Below are 25,880 nucleotides of genomic sequence, written 5' to 3'. Positions count from 1 at the left end.
TGTTTCAATTTTCACTTTGTGTTTTGGAGCTTTCAATTTCACCTGGAGGCATGCGAATTTATGTAATAACTGTATTATATTATAATGTCACACGAGGCAAGATTGACAGAAAACCAGTTCCAGTCAATCTCCATGAAGGAAAAAGAGCATTCATATTTTGAATGTTCACTTATAATTCTTGGGGATCGTACGAAATTTTGTTTGAAAAATAAATGTGCTCGTACCATTATAGTGGCCTGTAGCATGTACTGCAGTGGTTGCCTCCTCGTTGCCTGTAAAAGTTGCCTCGAGGGATTTTAAACTTTAATTGGTGAGGTTCCCAGTTTAGACGGGGAAGGGGGGGGGGGGGCTAGTGGTCGAGTTCTTAGACCCTTCGACCGCCCTCATCGATTCGCGATGAAAATATTTTGCGTGCGTTTTCTGTACACGAGTAAAAAAAATGTTACGCATATTTATTATGCAATCATGCTTGTTTGCAATCGACGTGTACAATACCCCGTTCACACAGAGACGCCGCTTCTACTACGATGGAAAAGTGCCAGAGTGACATCGCGTAAAAAGAAATAAAATTGCATAGGCGTGGTCTTATTTCGTATAATTAGAAAAAAAACACGAACCTCCATTTAAAGGCATCGGACACTATTGGTAATTACTCAAAATAATTATGAGAAACGGCTCCCTCTGAAGTGCCATAGTTTTCGAGAAAAAAGTAATTTTCCACGAATTTGATTTCAAGACCTCAAGTTTAGAACTTGAGGTCTCGAAATCAACCATCTAAACGCACACAACTTCGTGTGACAAGGGTGTTTTTTCTTTCATTATTATCTCGCAACTTCGACGACCGATTGAGCTCAAATTTTCTCAGGTTTCTTATTTTATGCATATGTTGAGATAAAGGCTAGTCTTTGACAATTACCACTGTAGTGTCCACTGCCTTTAAAGATGCTATGTCAGATTTTTGGCCGATTTGACCAAACATTTTGATTTAAAATTCAATAGGTATTTTGATGGGGGTCGAGAAAGTTACAAGCTTTCATTTGAGCCATTGCTCAAAAAATCCGCCAATTATTAGTAGCAGTGAAATAAAGTGTTCAAAATTAGTTTTTGTCGGGATCCCGACAATATATCACGTGACCAATTCTTATGTGTTTAATAAGTAACGTTTTAAATTTTTGTCATGGGTCCTGACCATTAAAAGTAAAAGTTAAACTTTTTTTCGTTAGAGCGGGTGATACTCTTTGAAATACCATTCACTAAAAAAATCTATTTTTTAATGTTTGGGGCCAAAAATCTGACATAACATCTTTAAGCATGAAGGCTTCGTCGCCTAGAGAGGGCGCTACAAAAATATTAAGTTTGCGTACGTGCACAATCCACATACACAAAACGAACTACCGGCAAAAAGATATTGGAAAGACCTCCTCAAATAACATTTTCTTCACATTCAAGATGTCTTCAAAGACATTTAGCGTGAAAGTCGAGTCCACAGTCCCTTGCGAGGGGCAAAAACCCGGCACCAGCGGTCTCCGGAAGCATGTTACGGTGTTCCAACCATGGCGGTACACAGCCAACTTCGTACAGAGCATCTTGGCCGCGATCGACGGCGGACGACGGGAGGGTTGCACGCTGGTGGTGGGCGGGGACGGGAGATTTTACATGCAGACGGCCGTCCAGATTATCATACAAATTGCTGCCGCAAATGGGGTAAGAATATGATATACAAGATATTATATATATATATGAAAATGTTGTGTACAAAACTTAACTTAAGTTATTGTTTGATAAACCAAACAAATAATACCTAAGTCCTAACTTATTTGTTGTGTAGTCCTAGTCTGTGGAATTGCAATTATATTTGTATAACAAATTAATGTTAATAAGGGAATCAATGTGTGGTGAAGCGGTTTTCAACTAGTGGTTTAATCCCAACGAGGCCTGGTTCTTGATAACTTTACCAAGACAAAGTCGAGGTAAATTATCAAGTACCAGGCCGCGGCGGGTTTAAACCACTAGTTGAAAACCGATTCAACACACTTTGACTCCCATTCATAAATACCTTTTCGGTCAAAAAACATCAATGCTTTTGGTCAAAAAGTAAAATAAATGCAAAAATTATAATTGTTCAATGATTTCCATTTCTTTCAACACAACACCCTTCCAGCTATGAAATGGTAAGGGTAAGGCCCTCCGCTGCCCTCGGGTTAACAACTCCTTATAAGAGAATGCTGTGCGCGTCGCGCGTATCGCGTGATGTGGCACAACTGTTTCAGCTGTTGCTCCCGACTAATAGGAATGAAGAAACTGTCTTATAAGCACAGGTGCAACCTCGCGTGTCACGCCCATGTTTCAACACTTTTTACCGGTCATAAACAAATGTTTATACACACTCACCTGACACGCTCTCCACTAATAAGAATAGCAAAACTGTCCGAGGTATTTATGAATTACTAAATACTAAATAAGCCGGTCGGTAGGCCTATGTCACTTATGTGTTTAAAAAACAAAAACTACAATTTGTTTTTAAAATTTCATTTCTTATAGCTATTCCACCATACTACTGGGTTCCTTTTATGGCTATAATTATTTCAATAATTTTTATTATTATTAAATTAATGCTTGGTCACGATAAAACAACTACTATGGTATGACCCACAACTAAAATTGGGCCTCATATCACTCGACTCATTCGAGGGAGTGCGGAACGGGAGTCTGGCAAGTGAGTCCAGCGTGTTGACACTATTTGTAGGGGCTAAGCAAATGCCAGGTGTGCCAAAAACAATTTCAATTAATTGGCCCACTTTTAGTTTAAGTTATATTTTGTGACGAATTAGCTGATGGTGATACATCAGTAGTTTCAGTTTTAATTAATAAAATACAAGAAATATTTAATGACTTTCATAGAAATACTAGAAATAAGATAGTAAAATATTTTTATCATATTTTTGTGTAATGATTATTAAATTTTTCGGTTTTTGTTGAAGAAAATTGTTAAACAACAAGTATGCAAAATCACAAATTAATTTTGTTGCTGCATGTTTATTTCCTGCAACGGAACAACCACGGAAGAAGGAAAACAAATACCAAGCATTTGAAGTACAATCAGGAAGTGGAGCTGTTTATTTTAGCTGGTAGGCCTATATTATTAGTTTTATGAGAGACCGGTCACAATACTACAGTGAAGACCAAAATCCTACTTCCACAGACTCGGCTCAGCAAATTCTATGATGCTGGTACCCTTAGAAACAATAATTTTCCGTAGCCCTGATACCTCATGGAGAGAGCACAGGTGTTGCTTCAGTGCAGGCCTTGTGGTTGCCTTGGTGGCACTTTAATTGCCCCTGCAGTAGATTTTTCTCTCTAAAGGTACCCTTTAAAACCAGTGGACACTTTCAGTAAACAGTGTTGTCCAAGGCCCACACTTCGTGTATCACAACTTATATATAAAATAACAAACCTGTGAAAATTTAGGCTCAATCGGTTATCAGAGTCGGGAGAAAATAACGGTAAAACCCACCTTTGTTTCCGCACATTTCGCCGTGTCATGACATGTGTTTACTATAATCCGTAATTCTCGTTGTTGAGAATTGAGAATTGTTTTAATATTTTCTCAAAAAGTAAAGCATTTCATGGAATAATATTTCAAGAAAAGTTTTTAACCATTACCTTCTATAAACCCTGTAAGTAATTTGTAAATCTGTGAACTTTTTTTTTTCTGTTCCAAAAGTGTATAATGGCTTTAACTTAGGAAAAATACATTGTACCCTTTACTAAAGAAAAATTACTACGGGATGATATTAAAGTCTATAATTTTCATTCTGGATATCTAGGTCGGCAAGCTCGTGATTGGTCAGAATGGTTTGTTGTCAACGCCAGCGATGTCTTTTTTGATCCGCAAGTGCAAAGCTGAGGGAGGTATCATCTTAACAGCTAGTCATAATCCAGGGGGGCCAGATGGAGACTTTGGTATCAAATTCAATACATCAAACGGAGGTAGGTTCCAACACCAGTCCCTTAGGGCCAATTCAAAATAGTTAATGTTGAAACATTTTTAACAAAAATAATTGATTTCCTGCATTAGTAAAAAAAATTTGCTTTAAAGGTGTGGTTCACATTCAAAATATTATTGGGAAGGGTGAGATAGAAAAAGCGCTCTCCCAATTAGCAATTGTCTGCTGGCAACATGCCAGTTAAAACAGCTACATGCCTATGTTCTGACATCCCTATGTTTCGACACCCCAATATTCCGACACCCGTAGTGTATAAATTTCACTAATCTTAACCCTTACCCTAATCAACCCTAACGCTTACCCTAAACCTAGCTTGTAAATCATTGGGTTTTTTTTACGGAGCATGGTGTTGTCAAACCTTAGGGATGTATATGACTATTATTAATTTTTTTTTTTTTTTACCCATACACCGATGTGTGTTAGCACTGTATACTCAGTACTTTCCCGAGTCCTGTGAAAAAATATCACAGGCATGTTACTCGGGTGGGATTCGAACCCACGACCCTTGCAATTCTAGAGCAGTGTCTTACCAACTAGACTACCGAGATTGCCCGGCAGCTAGAGGCAGTCCGAATCCTGCCGGGCAATCTCGGTAGTCTAGTTGGTAAGACACTGCTCTAGAATTGCAAGGGTCGTGGGTTCGAATCCCACCCGAGTAACATGCCTGTGATATTTTTTCACAGGACTCGGGAAAGTACTGAGTATACAGTGCTAACACACATCGGTGTATGGGTAAAAAAACAAAATTAATATTCTTTATCCCCGATGCAAATTTAACATCTATTATATATGACTATTATGTCTTCTCTCCATTGGTTCTTGGTTAGTACAGTGATTAAGTTTGCTTTTCTTAGAGCAGAGTATACTGTTCGAAATGTCAAGACCACACCAGCTCTTTCCAAAGCCAACACTCCCACATGGTTGTACCCATACAGGGTGAACATTTCTTAGAATACTTGACTTCATAAATGAAATGAACTTTGATTCCATTTCCCTTTGTGTCAGATTTCTTTTGGTTATGCTCTTCTAGTGGAGGCCCAGGCTTCTTCTTCTTCTGAAAGTTTGGAGTAGAGAATTTTGGGTTTTTGTTTCAAAAAGAGAATGGTGGTCAATTTAATAATCATTCATGTTAACTTTTCACTCCTGTGTTAAAGGTCCAGCACCGGAGGGAGTGACTAACGCCATCTATGAAATAACAAAGACCATCTCAACTATCAGGCACTGCCCAGATTTAAAAGTGGACGTCAGTGCTGTGGGCACACAGCAGTATGAGGTCGAAGGTCGAAAGTTTGTCATTGAGGTAAGTTCACCCAACTAGTAGTGCATTTTACTGTTGACTGTGTCTGTATTAACAACATACAGGATGGCTGTGTTTATTGACAATTGAAAACCAAAGTGGAGGGTAGTGTATGGTGGTCAGACATGTGGATGCATTCACCACACAGTAAATCACGCTGAAATAGTTTTACATTATTCAAAACCACAGTGAACTATAATGATGCTATCCCATTTAAATCCAAGTAAAGTTTTTAAAAACCATTTGAGGGATTTTTGTTTCATTTTGTAGAGCCTTGCATGAAAGAACTTGTGAGCATTTGTGTTTGTATTTATCTTTCAGGTCGTTGACCCAGTGGAGGACTACCTCAAGCTCATGCAAGAAATATTTGACTTTGACGCTTTAAAAAAGCAGCAGAGCGGATCGCTAAAGTTCGTTGTGGACGCGATGCACGGAGGTTAGTAATAACTAAAAATGCATATTCAAACTTTTGCTAACTGTAATTTTAATACACTGGCTTTGAACAACTCCATAATAGCGCAATGTAGTAGTGTCTGTGTCAAGCTTGTGCAAGCTTCATGTAGTAATGGGAGACTTTTAGACGGTCCTTTTTCACAGTAGTGCGCGTGCTTAGACCTACGCACACAGTACTGAGCATGCGCGCGCATGTTCAGAGCCGCAAAAAAAGGACCGTTATGTCTGCTGCTGCCAGCGTCTCAAAAGTCTCCTATTAGCTTATCACAGGAAAATGTTGCCATAGCGGAACCAGGTTACCAGCCAAAACCTGTGTGCTGTGTACTACTTGTGACTGGTTCCGTGCCCTTAATTTGTTGAGCTTATGAAATTGTTTAGCAATTTCCTCTGCTAAATAAATCCATCATAACTGGGCACTATTTGATGGGCATAATTAGTCAAAGACCAGCTTGAATGTAAACGGAAAAAAGTGATCTTTGCTGAAATTCATTGTAATGGTTTTCAATCAATAAGGAAATTAAGTTTTTATTGTAAAGAAAACCTGATTGAATGCCCTTCTCCAGTACTTTTCAGAAAGATTTGAAAAAAACGTGATACGCCATCTCCCATGTTACACATTTTGTGGGAGCTGTTTTGTTGCAATGTGGAGGTACAACAAAGCAACATCCCACAAATCTATTGTAATTTTGACAAAGGCCATCAAAACTTTGATATTTGGGCCCTAATTTGTTATCAATAATTTCACAAAATTTAGAGTGCCAAAGTTTTTTCTCTGTAAAAGCTCAGTACTTTTGAGAAATAATTTACTTGTACATGATCTAGCATCAATGACATTTGTGAGAATATTGCTACAAAATTATCACACTTTTATTTTCAGTGGTCGGTCCTTACGCCAAACGTATCTTCTGCCAAGAGCTGGGTGCGCAGGAGGATTGCTGCTTAAACTGTGTCCCTAAGGAGGACTTTGGAGGTCACCATCCTGACCCCAACCTGACCTATGCAGCTGACCTCGTGACCTTGATGAAGAAAGGCATCCATGGTTTTGGAGCCGCTTTTGATGGGGACGGGGTAAGATACATTATGTGTTGGTTGTCTGGGTGGCTAGTGTGTAGAGTTCTCACCTCTCGTCACTGCGGCCCTGGGGCCGATTTCACAAAGATCTAAGATTGATCGTAACTGCAAATCAATCGTAGTTGCTTAGTAAAACGTGATGTCACAATACAAATCACTATGGTTAAACTGAAAATTTGTCTTGCGATGAATCTTATTGCTTTGTGAAATCGACCCCTGGTTCGATTCCTGGCAAGGGCCTTATGTTAGTAGAGTTGTGCATTGGTTCTCTCCTCTGCCACAAAGGTTATTTCTGTGCCCTCTGATTTCCTCCCTCTGCAAAAGTCAAACACTTTTAATCTCTGGCTGTGTTCCATGGTCATATACATGTAGGCCTATCGATGATGTGGCTGGCTGCCTAAGGCAACTCTACATGCCTGTGGCGCCTGCACATTGCAGATAGGTCCTTCTCAATGGGAGACTTTCTGGGACGATAGAGGGCAGCAGACTTACCGGGTAAATCCATTGTTCTCAGAATTATGCGCATGTTCAGAACTACGTAAACAATGGAAATTTACCCGGTAAGTCTGCTGCCACCTAGCGTTGGAAAGTCTCCTATTCAGCTCCTCAGCAGCGATTGAGGATGATTAGCCTCCTAATGACCACTTTGGCACCTATGGCAAGTTTTGAAGTTCTAATAGTTTCATTAGTAGTTGTAAAGAATGATAAGATTTTCATATAGAAACAGAAATATAAAGTTTCTTTAGTACCGTAGTAGTTATGAATGCTCAGATTTTCATGAACTTTGGATATTCTGTATTGCTTTCAGGATCGTAACATGATTCTCGGAAAGAACGGGTTCTTTGTAACTCCTAGTGACTCTATCGCTGTCATTGCGGCTAATGCTAAGTGTATGCCGTACTTCAAGAAGACTGGAGTCAAGGGTCTTGCACGCAGCATGCCCACAAGTGGAGCTCTAGACAGGTCAGAACTATATAAATAAATAGTTATTATGAAGCGCATTTTACAATAACCTTATCAATGCGCTTTACATAGTGCCCAGGGGCCTTATTCATGAAGCCTTCTTAGGCCTTAGTAAGCACTTACGTGTTACTAGTTCGTTCTTAGCGAGTTGCGTCATATTCACGAAGCACTCGTAACTTCAATCGAGTGCGTAAGTCCTTACTAGTGCTACGTGGGGTGTTTTCAGCTTCGTAGCGTTTTCTTAAGCCCTTTTTCAACATTCCTGGCCAACATTTTCGGGCAAATTGAGCTTTATGTCAATAACAACAACTTTTAATATGTTCTACACTCCTTGCGACATTTTCTCAAACATTGCGAAATTTTGAGAAGTTATCACTTTTTATCACTTTTTAATAAATTCTTCTTGATTTTTTTATTTTAGTCCATCATTATATATTTGCTTATTTATTTATTTAATAGTAATAATAATAATAATGGGCATTTATAATGCGCCGGTATCCATCTAAAGATGCTCATGGCGCAGTGACACAATAAACGGCAAAATGTTTTAATATGAAGTCCTCATTAGATGAGTCTTGAGGAAAGTTTTGAACAAAGCTATTGATGGAGAAAGTTTAACATGATCCGGCAAGTCGTTCCATAATGAAGGAGCAGCAGAAGTAAATGATATTTCACCCCATGATGTTTTGGCCAGGGGATTTCTTGAAAGATGTTTGTTATTAGATCGCATTAGACTGGTGGCGGTTGGAAATATGGGGTTGGAGTCCTTCTGAGAGATATGGTGGTAAAGTGCCTTTTGATGAGCGATAGACATACACAGGGATCTTAAAGATGATTCTGTCCTTAATAGGTAGCCAAATGTAGATCTTGTAGGATAGGTGTGATGTGTACTCTAGTGTTGGACCGGGTTACAATTCTGGCGGCAATATTTTGAAGGCGAGACAAGCGGTAAATTTGATTATTAGGCAGTCCATAGATGAGAGAGTTTCCCATGTCAAGTCGGGAGGTTACAAAGGTGCGAACGAGTTGCTCTGTAGTATATACTTCATTTACTTTATTTGCTTTGTTTGTTTACTTCGTTTATTTACTTTGTTTATTTATTTATTTTTTATTTTTAGTTTAGGGGTAACCAACTACATTTTGTACTCTCATTGCATGTTTGCGTCGCGTGAAAGCTTGCGAAATCTCTGAATGTCATCCCGTTTGTGATGAACCACTTTGGTAGTTCTGAGGACTTTTCTAACACAGTTGATTCTCCGCGAACTTTTTTGCCCAGGTGTCGACCTTTCTCTTCAGCGTTACAACATCTTTGTTGTTAAGCACCTACCAATTCAATACAACAAGGTCAACTAACTTCACTATCTCAGTGGGCGAGAAACTTCACCTTCCAATGATTCCCCTTTCCTTTGCCTCCTCCTCGCGTTGCGGGACAACGGTCTTTCTCCTTACTTTCGTCTGGCGATCCATGTTTACAGGATGAAAAATATCTCCAAAATGACGATAGCCAGTCTAGTCACTGTAAAGATACTTGTTTTGAACAATGAGGTCACACTCACGTGGATTACATAACAAATCCATGACTGTTCATCTCAAGCGCGTTCCCGCTTAAGAAGGCGTAACGAGAGGTTTAGTAAGTAACGCAGTAGTAAAGCGATAAGAATGCTTTGTGAATAACACGTAAGGGCTTACTAAAGTCTTACTAAAGTCTTACTTAGAGCCACGCAAGTGACCGATTTACTAGGGCTTCATGAATAAGGCCCCAGGTCATTAGGCCAATGGCATCCCTTTAATCTTTCTCAGCTCCTTGGGGAGTATACAGCCCTGAGCTGCCGTGGCGCTCAGAAGGTTTTTTCAAACACAATATCAACCTCTACCCACACAGGAACCCATTTATACCCCCAGTTGGAGAGGTGCAACTATAGTGAAGCATCTTGCTTAAGGACACGTGTGTCACGACCGGGATTTGAACCAACACTCCGTTGACTTAACCACCAGAATTTTAATTTGATGCTCTTAACCTCTTGGCCATGACACCCTCCAGAATTATCCCCTCATTACCCTGGCATATCAAGATCTTTATTGACATTGTAATTATTATTATTATCCATTTCTGTTAATGAAACCAATGATACCTCATAGGTAAAAAATTAATCACTGTACCTCACAGGACACATATAGACAAGGGTGCTTGCTATGTGAACCAGAAACACAGGGGTTAACCCCTACTGGGTGGCATGGTTGGCTTGTGCGTAAACCGCTCGCCTCTCACCAAGGTGACCCCGGTTCGATTCCCGGCAGGGGCCATAATGTGAGTTGAGTTGTGCTTTGGTTCTCTGCTGTGCCACAAGGGTTTTCCATACCATCCGGTTTTCCTCCCTCAGAAAAAAAAATCAAAAACTTTTGATCTTTGGCTGTGCTCCGAGGTCATAATGAGTTGATGTGGCTGGCAGCCAAAGGTGCCCTTGCATGCCAGCTAGAACACGTTGTAGCCGCGTCATTCGCAATTCAGCTCTTAGCTGCGAATAAGGATGATTAGCCCCCAAATTATTATTTATATATATTATTATAATGAATAGGGTAGATGGCCTTAGCTTTCGATCCAATCCGGACCTTCTTCAGAGGCATAAGACAAGTACAAACAAATACATATCCATTTATAGAAAAAGAGAGGGGGAAAGGGATTAAGGAAAGGATCCAGAATAAAGCGGGAAAATAACAGCCAATCAAAGTTCCTATTTCAGAAACAATATTGGGGGCTATGAACCAATAGGAGTGAAGTGGCGAGGACAAATGATGTTTCGAATGAAAGGAAGGGTTACTGGACCATAAAAGTGGTAAATGTATTGTTCGACAACAATGCAGGGAGACATGAAAGGGTAGGATTAGAGAGCAAGTTGCATCATGATGCAACTAACAATGGTCAATTAATAAGAATAGCAAGATCAAAGGTATGATGATTTTAAAAATAGGTATGAGGGACCTGTGGAAAAAAAAAGGGGGGGGGGTTACTTACATCAGATAGTTACAGTGATGAATTTATAAAAACAACTTTAAACTAGGTTAATTTATACTTTATGTACAGAATATATACAACATATAAGTTCTTAGGCAGAAGTGAAGTGGAGGGTAATGAGAAGTTATTTAACACCAGTGTTTATGTTAAGTCCAAAGGGTTTGACTGTCTTGAGTTGGTGAATCCAGTGTGATTCTCTATTCTTGCGGTGTGTGTCATCACCATTGCAAGCTTCAATCACCAGAAGTTCAACATCAATGACACTATGATTGGGGCTGTTGAAGTGGATAGAGACTGGGTACGGTTTCTTAGTCTTTATGGAAGAGACATGATTCGCAAAGCGAAGACTAAGTTTGGTCTTAGTCTCTCCCACATATTGTAGCCCACATCTCTTACATGATATGACATAGACTACATTAGACGTGCTGCATTCAGAGTCGGTCTTGATGTTGTATGAAGAGCCAGTGGTATGACTCTTCACCTTAAGTGAGGGCTTAATGTGCAGACACGTTTTGCATTTGGAACGGGTACATTTGTGACAGCCCAGTATATCTGTCGGGGGTTGTGTTTGGACTGTACCTGGGGGAAGTTTGGCCCTGACTAGTATGTCACCAAGGTTCTTAGGGCGGCGGAATGCAACCATGGGAACCTCAGTGATTGCTGAGTGTAACCTGCTGGAGGAGTGAAGTATAGGCATGTTATTATTGAGAATTGAGGGAAGTTTGGGTAGTTTGGGGTGGAAGGTGGTGACCAAAGCAACTCTATTGGTAGGAGGTTTTTTAGCTCCCGTGTTAGTCAACAGAGTATGACGAGGTACGTTGAGAGCCCTGTTGATAGCAAGTTGGACCCTACGTTCGCTGTGTCCCCTAGATACAAGGTGTTTCCTTAGCTCTGATGAGCGCCTCTTGTACAGGGTATCTGTGGAACAGATACGCCTGATACGTAAGGCCTGACTGTAAGCAATTGCCTTCTTACAGTGACTAGGGTGACAGCTATTGGAGAGAAGGTACTGGTGGGTGTCGGTGGGTTTACTGTAAACATCTGTGACAAGGCCATTAGGAGACTTGGTTATTGTCACATCTAGAAAGTTCACACTGGTGAGAGATTGTTCGGTAGTGAACTTTATGGTGGGGTGAAATGAGTTGATATGGGCAATAAACTCATCCAAGCTGTCTTGGTCACCACACCAGATGGAGAAAATATCATCAATAAATCTCCACCAAACTAGTGGTCGGTTGGGGGCGGAGGACAGGAGTCTGTCCTCCAACTGAGACATGAATAGGTTAGCATATGAGGGTGCCATTTTGGTACCCATGGCAGTACCCTGTACCTGTAGAAAATGCCTGTCAGAAAATGTGAAATTATTCTTCATTAGAATGTGGCTCATGAGTTCCTTAATATGACTCACTGAGGGGCGGGACTGATTACTAGCATTGAGGGCAGAGACACATGCACTCATGCCTTCATGATGGGGTATGTTAGTATACAGTGATGAAACATCAAAAGTAACCAAAATAGCAGAGTCAGGTATTTGGTGCTTGACCTCATCTAGTTTGTGGAGAAAGTCTTTGGTATCCTTGATGAAGGAAGGAATACGGCAGACTAAGGGTTTGAGGAAGCTATCAACAAACTCAGAAATGCGCTCTGTGGGGCTACCATTCCCAGATACAATAGGTCTCCCCGGGTTATTGGGCTTGTGTATCTTAGGTAGAAGGTAGAACCTTGCTGTACGGGGGTCATGTGGGAGGAGATAGTTAAGTGTATCTTTCTCAATATCATTGGCATTATAAATCTTAACCAGGGTGTCACTGATATCTTGGGAGAAAGATTCAGTGGGATCAGAAGCACATTCAATGTAATGATCAGTGTTACTGAGCTGTCTAAGGCCCTCAGCAATGTAGTCATGTGTGTTCATGACTACAACTGCGGACCCCTTGTCAGCCCGTTTAATCGTATATATATTATTCTGTATATACTCTTCCACAATAATTGTTCTTGGTTCTTTTACGTGCACTACCAATGTTAGTACATGGGACCCATTGCTTAACCCCTACTGGGTGGCATGGTTGCCCCATGGTTGCCCCATCTGAAGGACAGAGCATTGATGGTATAACAGTATCTTGCTAAAAGACCGTTGAACTTCTAACCAATTTTGGGGTTGAACAAAGAATTGACTAGAGTGGGATTCGAACCAACGACCTCCGGATTAACGTGCAGGCGCTCTACCAACTGAGCTATCTAGCCCGTTATTGGCGGTGTCCCTATTTTGTCAATATCTTTGTTCGGGGGTGCCAGTCAGAAGCCATACAACCGTTAACTGCCGTGTAGCCAGGGATCACACCCAAATTACGATACAACCTGGGAAGCGGCAGCCAGGGGATCACCTTAAGGGGATGTGACTTTTTGTTTCAGATATCAATATAAACCACAAGGGAAACTGACTGGGTAAATTTTGAAATGATTTTGGGGGTTGAACAAAGAATTGACTAGAGTGGGATTCGAACCAACGACCTCCGGATTAACGTGCCGGCGCTCTACCAACTGAGCTATCTAGCCCTATATTGGCGGTGTCCCTATTTTGTCAATATCTTTGTTCGGGGGTGCCAGTCAGAAGCCATACAACCGTTAACTGCCGTGTAGCCAGGGATCACACCCAAATTACGATACAACCTGGGAAGCGGCAGCCAGGGGATCACCTTAAGGGGATGTGACTTTTTGTTTCAGATATCAATATAAACCACAAGGGAAACTGACTGGGTAAATTTTGAAATGATTTTGGGGGTTGAACAAAGAATTGACTAGAGTGGGATTCGAACCAACGACCTCCGGATTAACGTGCCGGCGCTCTACCAACTGAGCTATCTAGCCCTATATTGGCGGTGTCCCTATTTTGTCAATATCTTTGTTCGGGGGTGCCAGTCAGAAGCCATACAACCGTTAACTGCCGTGTAGCCAGGGATCACACCCAAATTACGATACAACCTGGGAAGCGGCAGCCAGGGGATCACCTTAAGGGGATGTGACTTTTTGTTTCAGATATCAATATAAACCACAAGGGAAACTGACTGGGTAAATTTTGAAATGATTTTGGGGGTTGAACAAAGAATTGACTAGAGTGGGATTCGAACCAACGACCTCCGGATTAACGTGCCGGCGCTCTACCAACTGAGCTATCTAGCCCTATATTGGCGGTGTCCCTATTTTGTCAATATCTTTGTTCGGGGGTGCCAGTCAGAAGCCATACAACCGTTAACTGCCGTGTAGCCAGGGATCACACCCAAATTACGATACAACCTGGGAAGCGGCAGCCAGGGGATCACCTTAAGGGGATGTGACTTTTTGTTTCAGATATCAATATAAACCACAAGGGAAACTGACTGGGTAAATTTTGAAATGATTTTGGGGGTTGAACAAAGAATTGACTAGAGTGGGATTCGAACCAACGACCTCCGGATTAACGTGCCGGCGCTCTACCAACTGAGCTATCTAGCCCTATATTGGCGGTGTCCCTATTTTGTCAATATCTTTGTTCGGGGGTGCCAGTCAGAAGCCATACAACCGTTAACTGCCGTGTAGCCAGGGATCACACCCAAATTACGATACAACCTGGGAAGCGGCAGCCAGGGGATCACCTTAAGGGGATGTGACTTTTTGTTTCAGATATCAATATAAACCACAAGGGAAACTGACTGGGTAAATTTTGAAATGATTTTGGGGGTTGAACAAAGAATTGACTAGAGTGGGATTCGAACCAACGACCTCCGGATTAACGTGCCGGCGCTCTACCAACTGAGCTATCTAGCCCTATATTGGCGGTGTCCCTATTTTGTCAATATCTTTGTTCGGGGGTGCCAGTCAGAAGCCATACAACCGTTAACTGCCGTGTAGCCAGGGATCACACCCAAATTACGATACAACCTGGGAAGCGGCAGCCAGGGGATCACCTTAAGGGGATGTGACTTTTTGTTTCAGATATCAATATAAACCACAAGGGAAACTGACTGGGTAAATTTTGAAATGATTTTGGGGGTTGAACAAAGAATTGACTAGAGTGGGATTCGAACCAACGACCTCCGGATTAACGTGCCGGCGCTCTACCAACTGAGCTATCTAGCCCTATATTGGCGGTGTCCCTATTTTGTCAATATCTTTGTTCGGGGGTGCCAGTCAGAAGCCATACAACCGTTAACTGCCGTGTAGCCAGGGATCACACCCAAATTACGATACAACCTGGGAAGCGGCAGCCAGGGGATCACCTTAAGGGGATGTGACTTTTTGTTTCAGATATCAATATAAACCACAAGGGAAACTGACTGGGTAAATTTTGAAATGATTTTGGGGGTTGAACAAAGAATTGACTAGAGTGGGATTCGAACCAACGACCTCCGGATTAACGTGCCGGCGCTCTACCAACTGAGCTATCTAGCCCTATATTGGCGGTGTCCCTATTTTGTCAATATCTTTGTTCGGGGGTGCCAGTCAGAAGCCATACAACCGTTAACTGCCGTGTAGCCAGGGATCACACCCAAATTACGATACAACCTGGGAAGCGGCAGCCAGGGGATCACCTTAAGGGGATGTGACTTTTTGTTTCAGATATCAATATAAACCACAAGGGAAACTGACTGGGTAAATTTTGAAATGATTTTGGGGGTTGAACAAAGAATTGACTAGAGTGGGATTCGAACCAACGACCTCCGGATTAACGTGCCGGCGCTCTACCAACTGAGCTATCTAGCCCTATATTGGCGGTGTCCCTATTTTGTCAATATCTTTGTTCGGGGGTGCCAGTCAGAAGCCATACAACCGTTAACTGCCGTGTAGCCAGGGATCACACCCAAATTACGATACAACCTGGGAAGCGGCAGCCAGGGGATCACCTTAAGGGGATGTGACTTTTTGTTTCAGATATCAATATAAACCACAAGGGAAACTGACTGGGTAAATTTTGAAATGATTTTGGGGGTTGAACAAAGAATTGACTAGAGTGGGATTCGAACCAACGACCTCCGGATTAACGTGCCGGCGCTCTACCAACTGAGCTATCTAGCCCTATATTGGCGGTGTCCCTATTTTGTCAATATCTTTGTTCGGGGGTGCCAGTCAGAAGCCATACAACCGTTAACTGCCGTGTAGCCAGGGATCACACCCAAATTACGATACAACCTGGGAAGCGGCAGCCAGGGGATCACCTTAAGGGGATGTGACTTTTTGTTTCAGATATCAATATAAACCACAAGGGAAACTGACTGGGTAAATTTTGAAATGATTTTGGGGGTTGAACAAAGAATTGACTAGAGTGGGATTCGAACCAACGACCTCCGGATTAACGTGCCGGCGCTCTACCAACTGAGCTATCTAGCCCTATATTGGCGGTGTCCCTATTTTGTCAATATCTTTGTTCGGGGGTGCCAGTCAGAAGCCATACAACCGTTAACTGCCGTGTAGCCAGGGATCACACCCAAATTACGATACAACCTGGGAAGCGGCAGCTAACTTCTAACCAAGTAAGTTTTAAAGAGTGATTACCAAATGTGTACCCCCCCTTTAAGAACAGAATTCAAAGGTGCGTAATGACAGTAGAGGGTGCAGCAACCGAAAACAGCCGTCACTTAATGTTGTCCATCTATTTTTATAAATCTCCAGGGTGGCTGAAGCAGAAGGATTGGAATTCTTCGAGGTCCCAACAGGCTGGAAGTTTTTCGGGAATCTCATGGACGCTTCTCGGCTTTCCCTCTGTGGGGAGGAAAGCTTCGGGACCGGCAGTGACCATATAAGGGAGAAGGATGGATTGTGGGCGGTGCTAGCGTGGATGTCGATCATGGCCGCCAGGCAGATGAGTGTAGAAGAGATCTTAATGGATCACTGGGGGAAATATGGCAGGAACTTTTTCACAAGGTAAACAATTTTTTGTCTTGTGTCACCGATAAGTAAGTTTTGACTACAAGTAGTTTCTAATGACGTCACTATGTATTTGAAACTGGTTTGTTTCTTCAGAGAAACTATGTACATAAGAACTCTCTTCATGAGTTGTGTTGGTTCTGAAAAGAACTAAGAGAATAAAAGGGTAGCGACGAGTTCTTACACGGCCGTTTAAAGCCGGCAGGGTCGAATTGCCGTGTGATACGGCAACGACCCTGCGAGATTTTAAACGGACGTTTAAGAACAAGTCCCTACTCTTTTATTCCCATTCATAAATGCCCTTTTGTTAAAAAACGTAAACAAATACAATTACAGACACTTTGACAGTTGAAAATTTGAGGTCGAAACATTTAAAAAAAAACTTTGTGAAGAGGCTGTTGCACGTGGGTTGTGTGTATCTTAGAAAAAGATTACGCGTGCGCGCTTAGAAGTAGATGACACGCGGAAGCCAGCCGGTTATAAACACTGGTCAGTATCAACCGTTTAAACACCCCAACGTGACGCGCTCTCCACCAATAGGAGTAGGGAAACTGTCTAGGGTATTTATGAATGGTTGTTTAAAAACACTGGACACTATTGGTAATTGTCAAAGACCTGTCTTCGCACTTGGTGTATCTCAACAAATGCATGAAATACTAAACCTGTGAAAATATTAGCTCAATTGTTTGTCGAAGTTGCGAGATTTTAATCAAGAAAAAACACCCATGTCACACGAAGTTGTGTGCATTCAGATACTTGATTTCGTGACCTCAAATTCCAAATATGAGGTCTTGAAATCAAATTCGAGGAAAATTACTTCTTTCTCGAAAACTACGTCATTTCAGAGGGAGTCAATTCTCACACCATGTTACACTATCAACCTCTCCCCATTACTCTTTACCAAGTAAGGTTTTATGCTAATAATTATTTTGACTAATAACCAATATGTCCACTGCCTTTAACAACTTAACGTTTCGATCAGTATGCTCTGTTCGTCTTCAGGACGGTGCTGGGCCCTGTCGATGCATGCTGCTTTAGGACTTCTGTAGAGTTTAGAGAATGGATTTGGTCAGCTTGAGAACTGCTGATGAGGTTTTTCGTTTGTGTTTGTATTTCCTTGAGTAAGGCTTTGTGCAACAGGCTTTTGCGGGATCACTTTCTGCAGCAGATCAAACCTCACAAATGTGCCTAATAACTTTATTATTTTTTTGTTTATTGCATGATAAAGTTTTGTGGATTTCATAAATAAAACTTGTCTCGGACTTCATCCAGGTACGATTATGAGAATGTTGAATCTGAACCGGCGCAGCAGATGATGACTGATCTAAGGAATAAAGTATCGACGGAGACCGTAGCTGCGTTCATCGGTAAGGAGTTCACGGAGGGTGACAAGACCTACAAAGTGGCCAAGGCGGACGACTTTGAGTACACGGATCCAATTGACAAGAGCGTGTCTAAAAAACAGGTACTGCTAGGAAATAGTTAAACACTTGTTATTCGTAAATGAAACTTGCGGGAAAGGGACCTAGGTCTGACAAAAAGTAGCAGAAAACACCACCTCCCAGCTTTCGCTTTTAATGGTTTGTTATGCAAGTTTGCCCCAAACAAGGCTTAAAAGGCCACTCTTGTTAAGGAGCTATAAGAAGAAAAATTTAAAGATGAAAGTAACTTGTGAGCTAAAGATGGGAACTGATATTCCTCTTAAAACAGTTTAGATTGTAAAATGGAGGGAAACATGCGCCAGTCATGGAGTTCCAAAGAGATGCAGTACGCGGAATCAAATTTTGGAATGGCTTACTGCATCTCAGCAAATCAAGCGTGTATGGGTGAGAACAAGTAGAAAGCCTGGTTTTACACTCAAACATTCTTACAGTCTGCTTTTGTTTACTTTTTTAGTTTGCACTCTTTATTTTTACAAACCATTTTTTTTCTCAGGGCATCCGTATTATCTTTGAAGATGGCTCAAGGATCATCTTCAGGCTCAGCGGTACTGGTAGCAGCGGGGCTACGGTACGCATGTACATCGACAGCTACGAATCGGACAAAACCAAATTCCCTCTGGACGCACAAATTGTTCTACAACCACTCATCAATATCGCTCTGAGAATCTCTCAGCTACGAGAGCTCACAGGTCGTCAAGAACCAACGGTGATCACTTAGGGAAGGTTTAAGGGATGTTTTTTGCTAGAGGTATGGTAGAACTCCCATCCAGTTCTGCTTGGCAATCCCTCAGTCATATGCACTTGCAAATCCTTCCATCGTTGAAATACAAATGTTTCACTGTTTGGATTTCAGGAATGATAATAGACAGTAGTCAAATGACATTTTTCAACTTTATATAACAAATAACTGATACTTTCTCAAACAGTCACATAATCAGTTGGTATTCTGTGATGTTCCTATGTTCTTCTCGTTTTTTTGGTGTCTCGCCTTGAGTAATCAGTTTACTAGTGCAGTCTTCATTCCAACAGAATCAAATAATTAATGCAGTGGGATTTTGATGGGTTCTTGGTGGACAGAATCAAAAGTATTGGGCTTTGATCACATGTATGAAGGTGTGCCTGATCCAATGTAAAGTATGATCAGTTTACTAGGAGTACAGTCCTAGTTCAACAGAGTCAAACAAAACATGCAGTTGGATTTGTATGGTTTCTTGGTGTACAGAGTCAAAATTGTTGGACTTTGTTTATGATGGTGTGCCTAATGCCATGTAGAGCATAATCAGTTTACTAGGTGGAGATCTCGTTCCAACAGAATCAAACAAAACATGAAGTTGGGATTGGTGTTTTAGATTTAGTGAAGTGCATGATGATTCTTGATAGTGGTATTTTATAAAGCAAGCTTTGGTGTAAAGGCTAAAAATCATGACATTGAACTCTGATCAATAGGTGGTGATATGCAGAAAGTAAATAGTGTAAATAAGAATATAGATTGTTGCTTGACCCCTAAGGGGATATTTTCTGGAATATTGATATTAAAATTCTTCCTTCCTTGGTAAATTTCAAGTGAGTTAGTCAACCGTGTGAAGCCATTTCACTGCATGGTCTGTGTATGGTGGTGTGTTTCGTCCCAACTTAAGAATTTTCCCAACTGTAGATGGGACTGGTCTCAATTTGAGTGTTATAGTTTGGAGGGCCCAACTATAGCTTTGCTCCAACTGTTCTACTAAACTGTGTGACTGCGTAGCATTCAACACATAGTATTATGGTGCAGGCTGGCATAGTTAATCAAATGGTGTGTTTACTGATGGCTTATGAGCCATTGGAAAGGAGAATTTCATGCTATAGACTGTGCAAGTCTGGCACGGATTTTAACTTTTTTTTATCACTTTGGTCCCATGAACATTGCTGAATTACATGAAAGAACCGTACGTGTTAACTTTGTGTCCAAATGTTTAAGTACGCGCAAAACTTGCAAAGTCTATTATTTGAATTCAAATTTTTTATTTGTGAACAATTAGCTTTATTTTTTTTTTCCAGATAAGAATGAATCATGCTCTTTGATTTACTTCTCTAGTGCCTAGGATACTGCTCCCAGAAGCTCCTTAGAATATATCGCTCCAGAGTTGAACAGAAGGTGGAAATGCTTTTAAACATGCTTCCTATAATTTGGATGAAGATTTTTTTTTAGAGATTCTTTTCAACCATGACTCTCCTTCCTGATAATCTAGAGAGAGGGATTTTCTGTCATGACCCCGGTGCTAGTACTGTCTTTTTGGGGGAGATTGTAGTTGATTTAATAATAAATTTAAAATAGCAATATATTTTTTACTATTTAAAAATTTATTAAAGTACTATTCTTTAGTAGAGTGATAAGTAGTTTTACCAAATCTATATATTTATTTGAATGCTGCTCGTGATTTTGGGAGTCCAGAAAACTTTGTAATTTATTTGGATGCATAGTGCTTTACTAGCCTACGTTGTCATGTGACATGAAATCTTTGATCAGATCAGCATTATGTCGGGGGTAAGTTTGCTAGGTAGGGGTGAGATGACTGGCTTTCGCTTAGAAATGTGCAACGGTGCATTGTTTTATTCCTTGGCAAAATATGAAATTAAACATGCAAAGATTCTGGTTTTAATTGTAAAATTAGTATGTTTTATTCTGTATCTTATTTATAATCGTGGAAACCAACTATTATAGTATACCACTTAAACCTTTAACTTCCTTGAATGGTCGCCCATGCCACTAGTAGTACCCTGGTCCTATGGGGTTGCTTAGGAAGAAATGATTGCTTACTAACTTTCTGCTAAGCAAAAATTAAGAAGGATACCAGTCACAGATGTTACACGACATGGTATTTTAACTGGAAAAAATAGACGGGGTAGGCCTCGGAAGAGGTAGGAAAGCGACATCATCACTAACAGCACCTTCTACCTGGAACATCGAAGAGTGCAAGACAGGCAAGAGTGGAGAAAGACAATTCGTTGAGCCAACATCCTGCGGGATACGGTGCAAGATTGATTGATCTTGCTCCTTTTTGCTAAGCAAAAAAATGTGAAGCAATATTTCCTGCTTTTTGTGGAACTGCTTAACTGGGGCCTGGTTTCAGGGTGCAGCTAAGCAAAGCAAAACTCGAGGGGAATAGTTTTCTTTACAAGTCTAGGTTATGGTTATTTATGTAATGAGAAGTTAATCTAAACTGTGTGGTATTAGTATTCATCACAAAGATACCTTGAAAGAAATCCAGACATAGAAATATTTATATTATTCATGTGTAACAATGAATTTCATTTATGGAAAAACAAAGATTTACTGCAGATGATTATTGGATAAATTACAACTCTTTGTAATGAATAATTACAGATAACACAATTGGTCTGAAAGCCATTATTTGATTTGGTTTCATGTTTTTCTAACCGTGTGAAGATGTTACCTACAATACTGATCAGAATTACTTTGAGACTCTTTTTATTTTTAATAACTGATTTTAACTCAATTTCCTCATTAGTGAAGTGAAAACAGCGTTAAAATGGCAAGTTGCTGAAACAAAAAAAGGACAAACAAAGGGGAAAATAAACGGATTTATAAAGAACCAATCTGACAAAACTACTCACAGAAGAGATTTCAAAGGCAGAGCATAACTTTAGTTTTTGAGAAATGGGTAATTAACATTTAAGTTTGATCTCACAAGTCAAAAACCTGATGTTTAAAATAAGTGGAAAATCTTTTTTTGGAAAGTTTTTCTTCTTGTGATTCAAATCACCCTTTTGAGCTTAAAAGTTTTCCACAAGTTTGTTGTTTCATGTAAATGTCAGATCACATAAAGTGTGGATACTGTGGACAATAACTCGTGTTGTCAACATGCTTTTAAGTACTTCTTGCAAGCAAGAATAAAAATAAATATAATCTTCAAAACACACTGTTGCACCATTCTTAAAAAAACATAAATAAAAGTAAAAGAGGACCTAATGAAATCGATCGTTTTTCTCATCTGTCGTTTTCTCACTGCTCAGTCCGAGAAGTTTCCCTCTCTCTGCCGGCAACGTGCCAAAATATTCCACCTGTTCCACTGAATAACGGTCTTCGACCTTGATGCAATCCCTGTAGGAATTATCCTGCCAGTGGTCGTTGAATTTTTCAAGAAGGTCCCTCAGTCCCTTGTCCGTCGGAATCACGTTCGGAGGTTCTTGTTTAGGGAGATCTGAGGACCGGATGTCCGGGAAGATGAGAACACCACGGAAGGCAAACCACCCTCCGTACCTCGGGTGGATGCTAACCCCAAATATTTTCTGCGAAGTGATGAAAACCACAAAAATTAATCAGTCTGTAAGATGCTAGGGCAATTTCATAGAGCTACTTAAGCACACAATATTGTTTTCTGCTTGGTAAAAAATTAGCAGGATACCAGTCACAGATTGTACATGAGAAGTGACATTTTGGCTGGTAGGCATATTTCTGTTGTGCTTTGCTAGTTTTTGAGTTTAAAGACACTGGACATTAATGATAATTGTCAAAGACCAGTCTTCTCACTTGGTGTATCTCAACATATGCATAAAATAACTAACCTGTGAAAATTTGAGCTCAATTGGTCGCCGAAGTTGCGAGATAACACCCTTGTCATACGAAGTTGTGTGCTTTCAGATGCTTGATTTTGAGACCTCAAAATCTAATTCTGAGGTCTCTAAATCAAAATTTGAGGAAAATTACTTCTTTCACGAAAACTATGTTACTTCAGAGAGTGCCGTTTCTCACAATGTTTTATACTAACAACAGCTCTCCATTACTCGTTACCAAGTAAAGTTTTATGCTAATAATTATTTTGAGTAATTACCAATAGTGTCCACTGCCTTTAAGCAGTTTATGAAATTGGGCCCTGGTTGTGAAGTTACGCAAAAAATAGTCACAATAACATAAAATTGAATGAAAGAAATTAAACTTAAAAGGGGCACTGTAACTACACGCGCGTGCGCATTAACCATAACATCACAAACAAAATCTTTAAAGAGCGCCATCATTATTATCATGTGCGCATGTGCAGTGACTGGGTGAGAGTTCAGAATTGAATGTCTGGACACAGACTTGCTGTGATCACAATGAAATTGCCCCTTAAAACCCTGTTCGCACTGCATTCAAATACTGCAACAAGACCACAGGTAACAATCCAGTAGGTAAAATGCATCCAATGTGAACACAGCTTTCACAATTTTGTGAAACTGACCCATTGCATTACAAGTACATGTACACATGTTAAAATCCCAGGGTGGTGGGGGGGGGGGGGGGTTTATATTCCAGCCCCTACTTATTTGTTACTTTGGAACAGGATAAATTTTTAGAGCTTAGGTAATACTGTATGTAACTTTAACCCACTCCCTTCCCACACTCCTTATTAACCTTTTACCTTTTGTCCCCACGGGTCCTGCTTCATGTCTGATCTTTGATAGTAATACGCCCCACCCGACACATGGCCGACTGTCTGCACAAGAATCTTTGGTCGTCTGTTAGGATGCAACTCGTAGTCTTGAATTGTTACTATTCTGTGCTCTGGTAGGGACTAAAAAGAAGGAAGGGAGAAAGGGCAAAGTTTAACACTTTAAAATGTTTGGACAAGCTGTATTGTGGCGCTGCATTTAACAATTTTGTATTCTTTGCATTCATTATTCAAACAGAAAATTCAGACAAAATTTGCCAGTAGACATACAGTTCTATCATGACATTTGGGTTTATTGGCAACAGAAAAGTTGTGCCAAAGTGATGCTAACCAACTCTCCCATTGGTTAATAGTTGTAACCCAACCCTGATTGGTCGGCCAATTTAGCCAATCAAAACCCAATTCTGGTACTAACCGGACCGGTTCAGCGAGAGTACATTGGACAGAACTTCATAGGCTCATCGAAATATTTCATGAGAATTTTCAAAAAGCTAACATGCATTTTTTTAGGGTAGGAATGTTCCTGTACCGTAGTTCTGCCCAATGCCGCAATCCAGGTGAACTTTCTGGCAGTTGCCTGGATTGCGCACATTATGCCTACGGAGCATTCTTCCGTGCCTAGATTGCCCGACTTTTGAAATGTTCCCAAAGTAAACTTTGCCCAACCTCTTTCAGACGTTGATACTGCTTGCCGACACAGTCATCTAATGGATCCCTGCTACCCAACACCTTGAGAGACTGGACGTAAGGTTTAAAGGCTTTCTCAAACATGGACGGACTACTGATCACACAAAAGGCAACGGTGTCTTCGTGGTACGATAGATGAAATGGCGTCTGGACTTTCTCATTGTACCAACCAATCTGTAACAGGGGGAAAAAAAGGAAATTCAGATAAAATAACAAGATGACAGACTGACATATATATATATTATTGCCGAACGTTTTTTTATGATTGCGAGCCAAGTTTCAATCATGGAAAAACTATAAACTGGCCTTTAGCTGTTTAGAGGACAATCACTTAAAGGCAGTGGACACTATTGGTAATTATCAAAGACCAGTCTTCTCACTTGGTGTACATAACTCAACGTATGCATAAAAAAACAAACCTGTGAAAGTTTCAGCTCAATTGGTCGTCGAAGTTGCGAGATAATAATGTAAGAAAAAACACCCTTGTCACACGAAGTTGTGTGCTTTCCGAAGCTTGATTTCAAGACCTCAAATTCTAAAACTGAGGTCTCAAAATCAAATTTGTGGAAAATTACCTCTTTTGTGAAAACTACGTTAATTCAGACAGCCGTTTCTCACAATGTTTTATACCATCAACCTCTCCTCATTACTCAATACCAAGTTAGGTTTTATGCTAATGATTATTTTGAGTAAATTACCAATAGTGTCCACTGCCTTTAAATGTAATTACAATAATTGTATGAAATTGTAAAGCTCAAGCGAGGGTCGAATCGAGTACCTCGATCCTTGCAGGAGCTCTACAATCATTGTAACTAATATGATAATCGTAAACCCTACATCCATCCTGAGATATGCCACCTTTGGGAGAAAAACTGTAGACATGTGCATAAATGTGAAGGGCAACAGGTTTCCAATAAGATTTTGTATCTGGTGCGTGGAGACAAAAGCGGAACGCACCTCCATTCTAGGAGTAGGCAGACAGTAGCCTTTTGTTATGTCAGTTAGACTTAGAGTAGTAGTATTTTTGTAGTTCTCTTGACAAAATTCCTGCTTGCTTAGGTCAAATTGTGCTATTCTAGCATTACAAAAACACTATTTTAGTATTAACCATGTAAAAAAGTATATGCATTTTAACAACCACAGAGCTATGCATTGATATTAACCCCTTGGCCTTGTTTGCTATATACGACGACTAGAAATAGAATGCATGTAATTCATTTTGTCTGTATCTGTATCTATTCGTTGCAGAAACCAAAAGCTGGTATAAACGCAACGGGCGAGAGAGAGAGGGTGTTACTTGGTCCATGGAGGTAGTTTTGGACTCGAGTTGATGGAGCTTAATTGGACATTCAACATTGATTGATTGAATGAAAAAGTTAATACAAAAGTGATTTACAACATTTTAAATTTTACCTTGAATGGATGCACTTCAAATCCTAAAGGATCAAGGACATTCTCCAGTGACTTCTGCAGCTTCTGCACTGTCATGACGTCAACATATTTTGGCGGTTGGCAATCAGTTTTACACTCTTCCACATGCTTCATGTTGGACACAAATTCCTCGTTCATTCATCATGGCGCCGCACGTGCATTGTGTGTTTACGTTTTTGCCTTAAT

The 25,880-nt window shown here is 40.5% G+C and overlaps 2 protein-coding genes across 2 annotated transcripts; one reads left to right on the top strand and one right to left on the bottom strand.

Moving 5' to 3' along the window:
- The first annotated feature begins 1,372 nt into the window (after positions 1 to 1,372).
- Positions 1,373 to 21,053, top strand: LOC117297501 (phosphoglucomutase-1-like). Its single transcript, XM_033780575.1, has 9 exons — positions 1,373 to 1,704; positions 3,828 to 3,990; positions 5,162 to 5,307; positions 5,626 to 5,740; positions 6,635 to 6,825; positions 7,637 to 7,791; positions 16,451 to 16,702; positions 17,978 to 18,170; positions 18,641 to 21,053. Exons 1-9 carry the CDS (start codon positions 1,450 to 1,452, stop codon positions 18,863 to 18,865), a joined length of 1,695 nt encoding a protein of 564 aa, XP_033636466.1. The 5' UTR covers positions 1,373 to 1,449; the 3' UTR covers positions 18,866 to 21,053.
- Positions 19,710 to 25,868, bottom strand: LOC117297502 (methylmalonic aciduria and homocystinuria type C protein homolog). Its single transcript, XM_033780576.1, has 4 exons — positions 25,677 to 25,868; positions 24,243 to 24,437; positions 23,547 to 23,699; positions 19,710 to 22,437 (listed from the first exon to the last, which is right to left on the bottom strand). Exons 1-4 carry the CDS (start codon positions 25,830 to 25,832, stop codon positions 22,114 to 22,116), a joined length of 828 nt encoding a protein of 275 aa, XP_033636467.1. The 5' UTR covers positions 25,833 to 25,868; the 3' UTR covers positions 19,710 to 22,113.
- Positions 25,869 to 25,880: the final 12 nt, after the last annotated feature.

This window comes from Asterias rubens, chromosome 12 (assembly GCF_902459465.1).
Source record: "Asterias rubens chromosome 12, eAstRub1.3, whole genome shotgun sequence".
In the NCBI taxonomy this organism is placed as follows: domain Eukaryota; kingdom Metazoa; phylum Echinodermata; class Asteroidea; order Forcipulatida; family Asteriidae; genus Asterias; species Asterias rubens.
This window is presented reverse-complemented; position numbering and strand designations above follow the sequence as displayed.